At 44.0% G+C, this 13,247-nt stretch overlaps 1 protein-coding gene across 3 annotated transcripts in view; it reads right to left on the bottom strand.

The window, feature by feature from the left end:
• LOC111842311 (receptor-type tyrosine-protein phosphatase gamma-like) overlaps positions 1 to 3,344 on the bottom strand; it is a 155,637-nt gene extending 152,293 nt beyond the window's left edge. For 2 of the 3 annotated variants that reach the window (XM_023808791.2, XM_023808790.2), the window contains exon 1: positions 2,845 to 3,344. In XM_023808791.2, coding sequence (XP_023664559.2) covers positions 2,845 to 2,929 — 85 coding nt within the window. In that variant the 5' untranslated portion in view covers positions 2,930 to 3,344. Of the gene's footprint in view, positions 1 to 1,922; positions 2,133 to 2,844 lie in introns of those variants that run through there. The other variant, XM_072712905.1, reaches the window with a different exon arrangement.
• Positions 3,345 to 13,247: the final 9,903 nt, after the last annotated feature.

A 13,247-nucleotide genomic window follows, 5' to 3' on the forward strand; every position in this document is an offset into this window, starting at 1 on the left:
ACAGAGTCACAGCAGCATTTCTGTTATATGCTCAGAGCACGGAAAAGCCACTATGATCTCCCAGCATAAAAGAAAATCAAACGGCAAAACAAAAATACATATACAAAACTGCCAGCAAAACAAGTGTCATTGTTTTAGCTACTAAGACAGTTTTGTGTACTTTACGAAATATATCGACGACCTATTAAATACAAATAATTCGTAGCATCAAAATACAGAACAAAATTGCTTATAGGCCTATACAAAGCTTTTTTACTTGAGAGTTTTTGCTATCCTGCTACACCTTGTTTACAAGGCAGACAAAAGAAAATATTGGCTTTGTATTTACCGACAATATTACTGTAGTCTTATGTAATCTTTGGTTTTTGTGATCTCCAAGACAGCACGTCCCACACAAACAGGAGTTAAAGTGGGTCGCCTTGCACATTATATGATCCACGGTGTTTCTGACAGCAATCAAAAGTCGGGAATCGGAATTTGTACAGTTTCCAATCGCAGACAACTTGTAGCTACTAGGGGCAGGCTGATGTTCGCGCAAGTCCTTTGACATTCGCTCCTCCTGCAAGTCCTACAAGTTGGCGTCCTGATGATCTCTGCACCTGACTCAGCCCACCAGCTACAACAATGTCAATGTCAGGCAGCAACACAGGCAAGTCCTTGACTGTTATAACCTCTGTCCCACTATTGACACCATCATGTACCTGGGGCATAAATCACTGGTGTAATGAAGCCCACACAGGCTGCAGGCATGGCTGCGCTTGGCAGCCGCGACATATCGCGGGGAGCAGAGTGCCCCCCATGCGCTCCCTCTGATTTGATTCATCGCTCCTCTGCTACGCTGCAGGATCAGAAGAGGATGAAAGACGGAGATGACCGACTGAAAGGTCAGGAAACAAATTCAATACTCAGAAGCATGACAGGTAGCTTGAAGCAGAACCCCCCTCTCGTAGAAGCACCCTAAACTCGTGTCCCTTGCCCAATCAAGTTAACACACCAGGAAAGTGTCTGATCTCAGGATCAAATGGTGCACTGCATATGAGAAGGGTGCATTGTAAAGACTGTATCTGAATGATGCAGTAATATGGTTTTATTCAGAGTTCTTTCAAGTAAATGTGATGTTTTTTAAGTGACATACACATATACATATAGGGCTAAAATGACACAATAAAAGATGTATTGAATATTTTAAACTTCACACGAGAGCATAATATGTCTAAGCTTTACCTTCGTTTTAAATGGCTGACTTTTAATGTACATTGAATATTTGCAGAGTATATGGTCTCATCCTTGCCCCATTTTTTCGAGTAATATTATTTCCTAGTATCTAGCATTGATTTATAAATCAATGAAAAGAACATAAAAGGTATAATGCTTACTCCTCAAAACAGATAAAATCTGGCCAGTTCTGTATTACAAAATATAACAACGAGATATCATAAAGCAGAATTTTACAGTAAAAAGCAAGTCAAGCTGAAATGAGACATTTTAGAATATGCCCAGCTTTAAAATGTCAACATTTGACTGAACGAGACAGCTATTTTAAGAAAAACTCAACTGGTAAAAGTTACACTAATTGTATATAGCACTATAATTAGTAAGTAAAATTCAGATCTTCACATACAACAAATGAACTGCAATAACAAATGAGCCAAACATGCAAGTCATAGGGCAAATGCCTTACCGTGTTAAGTTCAGCATGGAAGGTCTTAACCCACCAGATTTGTCTTGTCACTGCCCTAATTTTACCTGAACTCTTTCAACAGGTGTGTGTGAGACACACACAGACACACACTAATATTTATATCCCCACAAGGTATATTTCAATCTTATAAATCAAGGTCACCCTAATTTATTTCATGCCTCGATAACATTAACCCAAATCCAGCCAACAGGTCCCTTCTTCCTGTAATCTCTGTACTTACAAATTACACACGTAGACGTACATGTTCCGTTTCTCTAATCCTCTGGAGTTGGTGATCACCTCCGCAAACGTCCCCGTCCTTCCGACGGAATACAATAGGCGGCCAGGCGGATACAATCACCATTGCAACATAATCGCAACTCATCGTTCATCATCTACTCTGGATTCTGCTAGAAAAAGCACTGCGCCAAAACAAATGAATTCATTAAGGTTTTTTTGGCATGGAAAGGTCCGGAACACGAGCAAGAAAACGGTGTTTGATATTATGAAACTGACACCTAAAACCACGTAATTATCTGCGCACCTGAAAGGTTCAAGTCGAACCCACATTTACTTGTGTTGTGTCTACATTTTTAGACGATGTTTATATTAATTTCGCTATTATACGTCACTTTCATGTAAAAAACATGCACATTGCTCGCTACTTAAAAATGACATTAGGAGCATTGCTGTCCACTTATGTAATATCTGGCGTAACTGTTATTTGCGTTTTAACTGTCAAACAATATATTTCATAAATTATTTCTAATGAAACATATGATAAATGCAGCCTACCAAGGAAAACTACATCGTTATCTTAAAAATTTTATCAACAAATTAATGCTTATAGACATGGATTTTAAATTAATTAACGCAGCCAGCGTGATCATTGTCATTAGCAGTCTCCAATCTAGAAGAAAAAAAAAATCATAAATTTACTAAAATGTTCCTTTCAGTTAGACAAGCAGTTATCTAAAGTCACCTTTTTAGTGAACAGCTTTGGTTCAAGTGTGTTATTAATAATATTAAACGATTGACGAATGGCTTTATTATGTTAATTGAATTTTAAAATGTCGTGTTGTGAACTATTTCAGTTTAATGGGATATTTAAAATGAATTATACTGCAGCCTTGGGTAATATAACTGTAAATCACAAAACTTACCAGGATGACATTCGGCCCTGAGGAGCACGAAGGATGAGAAAATTAAAGACGAGATCCACCAACACGATTGCAGTAGTCTCCGCATGTCACAATACTCATCGAGAGTGAAAGGCAACAGCTGACAAAGTGTACAAAATTACTAGGTAAAGGAAATTTTAAAAATCAAAACAAGTAAACACAGCCGCTGTGTCAGTGTAATGAACTTTGTTACAAGCTTCGGTTTTGTTAAATATTTTAAATATCACCGGCAGATGAACAAGTTTTCTTCTCAAAATCTCCCTAATGCAAGCAGTTCCTTCAAATTCGGAGATTAAATATGTCAGGCACAATCGTGCATGAAGCCCTTTCAGTTCCTGTAGCGGGGATGTGGAGGACAGTTCTCTGGTTAGCTGTGTTCGTCTATGCAAGACGGAGATGCAGCACTTCTCGCAATAACAGAAAGGGAATTGTTAGAGCTGCGCTGGAAGCTTCCCATTCTTCCATCCAGGAAGTAACTAACATGTGAGCCGGGGTCTGGCAGCGACTTTAAAAAACCTAGATGAAGGGGAGGGGAGGGGATGGAGAATCGGAGCGCATCCCCAGGATCCTAGCGCCGAAGAATGATAGTGGCCGCACGCTGCTGCGTGTAGACGCGCTGCATTTACTTTTTACAGCCATGTGGAGAATATATAACTGAAATGCATTATGTATTAATAGCTATAAATAACAATTATAACTAGGCATAAGGTTTGGGGAGCGAAGCATGAAACCTAGAATGATCCCGAAGCTGTAAAAATATATTTCTAGATGATTTATTCAATAAGAATTTACCACAGTGGCTTTGATACCGAATTTGTTTCTGGAATTTCTATTTCGGTTACATTATGACACATAATACCTGTAGGGTAAATGTGGTAATATGGTATATGCGGGTTCATTTTACTTATGCAGTCGATCACTCATTCATTCAGTCCTCCATTCATTCTGTCAGTCAATATCAGTTTATTTCACCCATTCATTCAGTCTTTGTAGTTTTGGCAGTAAACATGATGTACTTTAGAAACTGATATGAAAGATAAATTCTATCACATTTCACTGTAAGAAGCTATTCGGTGCAGAAAATCTTGTCAAGAATATTTTATGTTCAGTCAAAATAATACTAGGCCTATACAGATATATAAACAGCTAAAAATCTGCATTACTTGTACTCCTGCTTGGCTGAGCACATGACTGTTCATAACATGACCACATAAGTAGCTAAATTTGTCTTTGACCTATGGAGACTTTTATGAAACTACAAAATACTTGGGAACACGCATAGCTTCAGTTTAATAGGACACTGTTGAAAATGTGTGATTTAACATTTACACCTACAACTACAAATCTACGCCATACACCTAAATGTGACAAATGTGACAAAAAAGTGATTAAAAATAAAATGAGAAAAGAATTATTGTCAGCCCTGTGTTGGCCTTCATTAGCTTGGCAGGTTCTGAAACACCATTTGGCTCAAAACTTTTGATATTGATGTGAAAATGTGTTGTTTTTTTCCCCCAGAATTCTTTTCATTACAACTAAGAAACGCAAGGTCTTTTGAAGGTATTCATTCCCTTACTTAATAAAAAAAACTACGCTATTTTCTAAGGACATGCTATTAATCAAATTAACTTGTGAGAAATGCAGTTTGTTTTTGACTGCTTATATCTATGCATTTGGGAAACAAAACTGGCTTCCGGTGTACAGTAGTAGTAATTCAGTCTTTGGTATTTGAACCTGTGTTTGTTTGGTCATAAAACCAGAGCCTTTAACAAGCACCACCATCTGCCAGCCCACTACACCACCTGTTATCAGGTTTTCTTGACTCACAGAACTCCAGAACTGTGAAATGTCCAGGTTCTTGTTTGTAGGGTGCCAAATGCAACGGAAAAACACTTTCGTTTTTGCGGGTGATTTTTTTTTCTCCCTGGATTTAGACAAAATATCACATTTTATCTCACATTTCATAAGAAATTATGGGACTTGTTCTATATCTATTTATACCAAGAACCCTACCATAGAATTTTATTTTCTTAACTTTTAAAGTTACCTGGAAAAGTAAATGTAAATACTTCTTTGTCAGTAAATCATCTCATTCCAAAAACTTTCCATTTGTGAATAATCCAACAGGCATACATTGCTACACCGTAACTTTTTAGGAATTTTTATTTCTTATATATATATATATATATATATATATATATATATAATTCCATCTATCCATACATCTCCCAGCCTCATCCATTTCAGCGTCACAAGAAGCCTGCAGGTTACCCAAGCGACAATATAGGGTGCAAGTAATGGAGACCCACAGAATATTAGGGGCGCATATGTTGAAGGCGAAGGGGCAGGATTAAAATCAACAACCAAGTATTACGGAGCAATAGCGCTACAGTGCTTCTGAGCCCCCCTCATATTTAAAAAATTAATATACAAATCTAATTTATGAACTTCTGCTCATTTTAATTATGAATGCTAGTTATTTGTGGTTTAGGAAGGTAAAGCATGTCTTTTTTTTACATAATAACAGTCCTACACCAGCACTTGGTCCTAAACACATAAAATAACACACCAATCTGGCCAGAATTATTTAATGGTTTTCCTGCCTCTCACTATGCATCCTTGAATCTGCAAAAAAATACTGCTAGTACCATTTTATATTTATAAAATATGGCATTAATATAAAGTTGTCCTTTGACCTGTCATGCTAAATGAATACAGTACACTAGGTTTTTTATTTTACATGTCCTGGTATTGCATCATTAGTCTATCATCTGTTCAATGGTGAGTCAATGTCATTTCATCAATGGAAATTCAGCTGAATATGTGACTTATGAAAAATTCATTACAGCATGTTCAACAACATATTTCTATCCACAATGCATCCAACTTCTATAAATGCAGCTGAAATTTTTTGGTTCTTTCATACAATTTGTTGTCAGATTATTTATTATATAAAATGGTTAATAGTGTGTTAGACTTCACAGAGAGGGTTCTTTGAGAAAAAAAAGTGTGATGAAGAATATAGTTTAGTTAAATAACTTTATGAGGAATTAGCATGTGTGCCATCAAATGCTTCAGTATACAAACTTACAACCCATGGGGTCTATTCTCCCATCAGGAGCTTAAGTCAAAAAAGCACTCAAAAAGCTAAAAAGTCAGAATTCCAATAAATAAAGTCGCAATTTCGAGAAATAAAGCCACAGTTATGAAAACGAGTCACAGATAAGCAATATTTTTTTCATATAGTGGAAACAAACTTCCATACAATTTACATACATGTATCAATACATATTTTTTATTCTGCTGAATTCCCTGAATGGAAATTGAAGAAACAATTAATAGTTATATAACAGGATGTTTTGAGGGAAAAAAAATGATAGATCTTCTTGGTCAGATTGTTTTATTTCACAAAGTGTCATATGAAACATACGTCAATAGCATCATCTGCACCAGCCTGCACTCATGAATATCATGTATGTGTTAGTTCAAACAAACGTAGACGGTCGACTCTGGCATTACTTGAATGTGTTTCAGACATTTTATTACATACACCAATCAGCCAGAGCATTAAAACCACTGACAGGTGATGTGAATAACATTGATTATCTCGTTACAATGGCACCTGTCACAGGTGCCATTATATATTAGGCAAGTGAACAGTCAGTTCTGAAAGTTAATGTATTGGAAGCAGGAAAAATGGGGAAGTGTAAGAATCAGAGCTCCTTTGACTAGGGCCAAATTGTGATAGACGACTGCATCAGGGCATCTCCAAAACAGTAGATTTTAAGGGGTGTTCACAGTATGCAGAGGCCAGTACCTATCAAAGGTGGTCCAAAAAATGACCACTGATGCGCGTGTGGAGCAAAGGCTAACTAGTCTGGTCCAGTCCCACAGGAGAGCTGTCATAGCAGAAATGGCTGAAATTACTGAAAAAAGTTAACGCTGTCTATGATACAAAGGTGTCAGAACACACATACAGTCATGTGAGAAAATTAGGACACCCTATGAAAGCCTGTATATTTTAAAATATATTTGGACATATGGATATTTAATATCAATTTTAATGATACTGAGCGATCCAAATAATATAACTAAACAATTAAAAAATAAGAAAAGCCTTTGTAAAACTTTCTGTGAAATGTAATTTAAAAAGAATGCAATTTCTGGTGAGGAATAAATTAGGACACCCCCACATATTATCCCACTTAAAATGGTTAAAATCACACACAGGCGTATCACGTGCTCATGATCAGTACATAGTTACCCAGCATTTTAAAGGAGCCTTGCCCTATTTAAACCTCAGATTTAGTTTGGTGTGCTCCTGACTGTTCAAGTGTTGAAGTGAGCACCATGGTGAGATCTAAAGAGCTGTGGCCACTTATGAGTCTGGTAAGGGATTTAAAAAGATCTCAAAAGAATTTGACATCAGCCATTCCACCATCCGGAAAATTGTTTACAAGTGGAGGACATTCAAAACAACTGCCACCCTGCCCAGGTCTGGCCATTCAAGCAAATTCACCCCCAGAGCAGACCGCAAGATGCTCAAAGAAGTCATCAAAAATCCTAAAATGTCATCCCGGGAACTACAGCAGGCTACTGTCGATGTGAAAGTGCATGACTCTACTATCAGAAAGAGACTACACAAGTTTCACTTTCATGGGAGGTGTGCAAGAAGGAAACCTTTGCTCTCTAAGAGAAACATTAAGGCCAGACTGAAGTTTGCCAGAGTGAACGTAGACAAAGACCATGACTTCTGGAATAATGTTCTTTGGACAGATGAGTCTAAAATTGAATTATTTTGGACACCAGAAGGACAGAAGGAATCCATCATGAATTCTACTGTGTATCAGAGGGTGCTTGAAGAACACGTGACACCATCTGTAAAAAAAAATTAAAGCTGAAGCAGAACTGGACACTGCAACATGACAATGACCCAAACATAGCAGCAAATTCACCAAGGACTTGCTAAAAACTAAGAAGTGGAGAGTCCTGGAATGGCCAAGTCAGAGCCCTGATCTTAATCCCATTGAGATGCTGTGGGGTGACTTGAAACGGGCTGTACATGCAAGAAACCCCTCAAACATCTCACAGCTGAAAGAATTCTGGGTTGATGAGTGGGGCAAACTTTTTTCTGATCGATGTCAGAGACTGGTAAAAGGGTACAAAAGGCGTCTCACTGAAGTTATATCAGCCAAAGGGGGCAACACTAGTTATTAGGGGGTAGGGTGTCCTAACTTTTTCCTCCATTAAAATACACATTTTTGTTCATAACTTTTTTTTTTATGTGTAAAAAATTAATAATAATAATAATAATTTTTGTTTAATTGCAATTAAGTCACTTTCTTTTCCAGAAATAAATAAAAACATGATTGGACATTGATATGTGAACATTTCTTAAAGAGCTGATTATTTCATGGGGTGTACTAATTTTCTCACATGACTGTATGAGTCTTATTTGTTCAACATTGACCATATAGGTTTTAGTATTGTAGCACTGGTGGGATTTGTATATCCCAGTATGCTCGCGGGCAACTGTATATAGCCCCTTTTAGTGTTGTTACCGTTAATACTTGTACTGCTGTGTTAATAGATGTACTGGACCCAAACAGCATGCCCTGAAACGTTCCTGCCAGTCTGCTGGACATGCATCGGACACGAAGATGTCATCAAGCGAGGAAGGTGGGCTCTTCTGCAGATTCTGCCCGCTCACTGGCCATAGAGTGCTCCCTGCCCGTCAGCTGCGAGGAGCTGCAGCGCGATCCTGTGGGTGTGAGTATGACCAGCAGAGGCAGCAGGTTGAAGCTGCTCTGCTTTAGCGAGAGGAGGCATGCTGTAGCTGGAAGGCACAGTTAGCCTGGGAATGCCGTGAGCTTGACGAGCAGTGGGAGTGGGACCAGAAGGACCGGAAAAAGCTACCGGAGTCTGTGGAGCAAATGGAGCAGCTGCACAGCAAGCACGCCAGCTGGGAGCAAGAGCACGATTGCCAGACGTGTCTGGTTGGGGCAGTGAAGGTGGCTTTCCAGGGCTGCGAGATAGGTTTCTAAATCATGACACGCTTCCTCCCAGCACTATCTGGCCCAGAAGCACCGCGAGCTGCAGGAGGCGAACGCTGCGATGTGAGACTGCGAGCAGGCGTGCCTCACTCTGTAGGCCCAGCTCATGAAGGACCTCCACAAGTGGCAGGAGGAGGCGGCCCATTTGGCACATATGCGAGAGGCTACCCATATCACAGTGCAGGAGCAACTGTGCAGGGCTGCTCGACCCTGCAAGCAGGAGGCCCCACAGCAGGACCAGCCTGCCACACAGCATCAGGGCCTCACTAAGCAGGGTAGAAAGAAGGGCAGGGGCCAGGTTGAAGGTGCTCTACCTGCGGTCCCTGGAGGAGGGGGCCTGGCTGTGTGAGTCATTGGGAGCTGGCAGCCCTCTGTCATGGGAGGTGATGCACTGGCAGCGGCTGTTGGGCCCCTGGGACTTGCTTCAGAACTGAGGTGAGGATTGGGGGTGGTGCTTGGAGATGCCATTCCCCAGGTCCCAAATTTCCCTAAGAAAGGGGTGTTGGCTCCACTCCCCAGGGTTACCACGCCCGAGGATCATCTGCCCGCAGCTTCGCCGCCGCCTGTGCCCAAGGCTCGTCTGCCCGCAGCTTTGTCATCGCCTGCCCCCAAGGTTCATCTGCTCGCTGCTTCATCTGCACCCAAGACCCTAGCCAGACGATTCTTTATTCTTCAGGGTCTTTTTCTGGTGGGTGAAGGGGGATCCAGCTGTTGAGGACTCGACGGAGGCAGTCTTGCTCCTTGAATAGCTCAGGGAGGAGCTTGTTTCCCCACCGGAGGAGCTGGAGAAAGTGGAAAAGATGCTGAGGAAGCTGCTCCTCTTGCAGAAGGGACAAGCCTCCTCAACCGGAGAGGCTGCTTCACACGCACAAACTCTGTGGTTCCTGTCCCGGCAGCTCCTGCACTGCCCTCCGTGGTTCCTGTCCCGGCGGCTCCTGCACCGGCCTTCGTGGTTCCTGACCCAGCAGCTCCTGCGCTGCCCTTCGAGGTTCCAGCCCCCGTGACCGACGCGCCACCCTGCGAGGCTCCAGAGCCAGCGAATGACGCTCTGCCCTCTGCGGTTCCTGTCCCGGTGGCCGACGCACTGCCCTGTGAGGCTCCAGTCCTGGCAGATGACACCCCACCCTCTGCGGTCCCAGCCCTGGCGGCCAATGCACCGCCCCCCCCCCCCCCCCGAGGTTTCCACATCAGCAGCTGACTCTCTGGCTCCTGCTCTGGCCCCTATGGTTCCTGCTCCAGCACCCGGAGGTTCCTGCTTGGCCTTCCCAGACCCCTCAGCCTGCAGCCCACCTGGTTTCTGACCCTCCGGCTGCAGCCCCCTCCGGTCCCTGCCCTTCAGCTGCAGCTCCTCTGGCTCCTGACCCTCCAGCTGCAGCCCCCCTGACTTAACCCTCCTTTTCCAGTCCCCCTAGTTCCTGACCCTCTGGTTCCCATCTCCCTGGTTCCTGACCCTGCTCCTGTGCCCCTGACTTCCATGGTCCTAGTCCCCGTCCCCGAGGAGGTGCCTGATGGCCTGACCACCGCTCCTCCCTCCCTCCTGACGGTACTTCAACACCCCTCCGGTGGGTCACCTCGACCGCCACCTCATCGTGGCAGATCTCAGCCAGGTCCCTGTCTTTCGGTCTCCTGGAGAGGGAGAGGACACCAGCACCTGGGTCGAACACCACCCATCCCACTCCCTGGCTCGCCTTTGCTCCCCCAGGCTTAGACTCAACCGGTCACTTGCGGATCCTCCAGCTCCTGATCGGCAGTCGCCTGCAGTTCCCTAGACTTCGGCTCGGTGGTAGCCTTCGGCTTCGCCCACAGTACCTTGTCGGCCTCGTTGATCGCCTGCGGGTCCCCTGCCTGTGACTCATTGGTCGCCTGGGCTGGCTGTGGCTGTGCCTCTGCCTGCCACAGCTACAGTTCCCTTCTCCCCTCTGCCGATGTTCCCTTCGCCTCCCTCCTCCCTTTCTCTGCCAACCCCTATGCCTTCCTCCTCGCCACCTTCAGCATCCCCTTTAGCCCCTTTTCTGGTCTCGCGATCACCTGCTGCTCTGGCAGCTTCTGCCTCACAGCCGCCGAGGGTCCCTCCAACTCCCCATTTCCCCTCGTCTTTTGCTTCCTTGCTCCCTGTGTTTACTCCCCGTCCTGCCCCACCGTTGTTCCCTTCTGGTTCCTTTGTGCCCCCTGTGTTTGCTCCCTGTCCCTATGTGCCTCCTATGAGTGTGCCCCCTGGTGTTGTTCCTCCGATGTCCCCTTCCTTGGTGTTCGGTTATATGTTCCCATCCTTGGCGTGTCTGCCTCTGTGCAGTTGTTGTCTGGCTTCTTGTCTTGTTTGTCCTTTGTGCAGTTGCTATTCCCTGTGTCCCGTTGATGTTCTCACTTTTGTTTCCCCAGGTGCTGTCCTATTGTGCTGCCCCTTCACTCCCCTTAGGCACGCCCAGAGTGCGCGCCTTTGGGGGGTGGGATCCTGTCCTGTCCCTCCTTCCGTGTGTCATGCCCCCTCGTTGACCTTGTATGGATTCCCCGTGTTTACCAGCTGTTTTCTGTTGCTGTCATTAGTCTTATGTATTTAAGTATGCGTTAGGTATATTTTCCGCAGTCCGGTCATTGGAGTCTTATGTCTGTTTTGTGTGTTGCCTCCCCAATTCCCTGACGTCTGCGCCTCTGTCTCCGTTCCATGCCCCGCTTATGGCGTGACACTTACCGATTGCTTATGAGACATGATGGGGAAGAGAGAGGAGAACCTGTAAATGTACAATTAAATTACCCTGTAAAAGAAAAAATATATATTCTTTTAGGATTTTTCTCCTTCTTCTTCTTATTATTATTATTATTAGCCAGTGACTATTCATTTCATCATCATTGGTGAGTGCTTTATTTGCCTTTCAGTGGACCTGCTCTCTAACTCCTACTTTGCTCAGGAGCCTTGTGGTGAAACTGATTACAAAGCCACTGTGTCCCACTTCAACTGGATAAACTTTTACTTTCCAGTCTTGCTCCTCTGTTTCTGCTGCAAGGTTAGCATTTTGCAGTTTATTCCATTTGAATGCCTCATCTGCAGCATCCTCCCAAGGCACCGTCAGCTCAAAGATGATGACACGCCAACAAGAGTTGGACCACAGAACCAGATCCGGTCACAGGTTAGTCATTGCAATTTTGAATGGAAAATTGAGTCTCTGGCTAAGATCAACACAATTTGCAGGCCTTGGCTGTGTTCAGCGGGCATGAGTCAGAAGTAGAGAGGTTATCCCCAGTTTCTTATCTTCCTGGATGAAGAATGATGGTTGTGGGACCATTGTCTGGGAATTGGGAGGCATGACATTGGTGGTTACTCTCTTATGCTCAATTTTAGCTACCAAACACCTCAGCAGCTGGCTGTTACAGCCAACCATGATGTGTGTGGGCGTTGCCAGAATTGCACAAAGGGGACAGGCTGGATCCTCTCACATCCGGAAATTTAACTTTGTCGGAGAGGGCAGAACATCATACATGGCTCCGATAATGAAGTGGAGCCTGTTTGCTGCCACCACGGGCCGACAAGGTACTGTGGGCGAAGCCGAAGGCTACCACCGAGCCGAAGTCTGGGGAACTGCAGGCGACTGCCGATCAGGAGCTGGAGGACCCGCAAGTGACCGTTGAGTCGAAGCCTGGGGGAGCAAAGGCGAGCCAGGGAGTGGGATGGGTGGTGTTTGACCCAGCTCACTTCATGAGATTTTCCTCCTCTCAATGCCCTCCCACCACATCCAGCAGCCTTGCTTGGCTTGGTATATTGCTATGGCACATCTGGCTGCTTCTTCCTGGTGGTATACCTCCACCACCAGAAGGTGCTGGCAATCAGTTGTAGTTGCCTTTTGCCAGGTAGGTTTCATTGCGCCCAAGCCAAAGCCCCCTCTGCCTTGTTGGACATAGCCCACTATATCCCAGTGTTGGAAGGCAGATCTTGCATCCAGTACTGCTGTGGCTTGGATCCATTTCTTCCCTGTTGCTAGGCTTGGGGCAATGCATCTAATGATTGAGTCCCAAGATACTGTGTCATCTCCAGCCTTGCTTTGGCACATTTATATTCCTCCACAAGGCTAGAGATTGGCAGTGAAATTTCCATACAGCCCTATGCTGCTGAAGCACCTCAGAAGCCCAAGCCTCCTCACTTGTGTGTTCACCAATCTTTCCAACCGATTTGCATAAGATAAGATGACCTCATAAAGAGTAATTGGCCACATCAGGTGTAGCAGCAATCCAAATTGAAAGCACCAAAGCTTCAGCTTCCCTGGGGTAGCAGTGTTGTTAATATGCTTGAGGTCGCTGATTGTACCCAAGTTGTTCTGCCTGCTAATGTATTTGAGATCT

Source organism: Paramormyrops kingsleyae, chromosome 6 (genome assembly GCF_048594095.1).
Source record: "Paramormyrops kingsleyae isolate MSU_618 chromosome 6, PKINGS_0.4, whole genome shotgun sequence".
Taxonomy (NCBI): domain Eukaryota; kingdom Metazoa; phylum Chordata; class Actinopteri; order Osteoglossiformes; family Mormyridae; genus Paramormyrops; species Paramormyrops kingsleyae.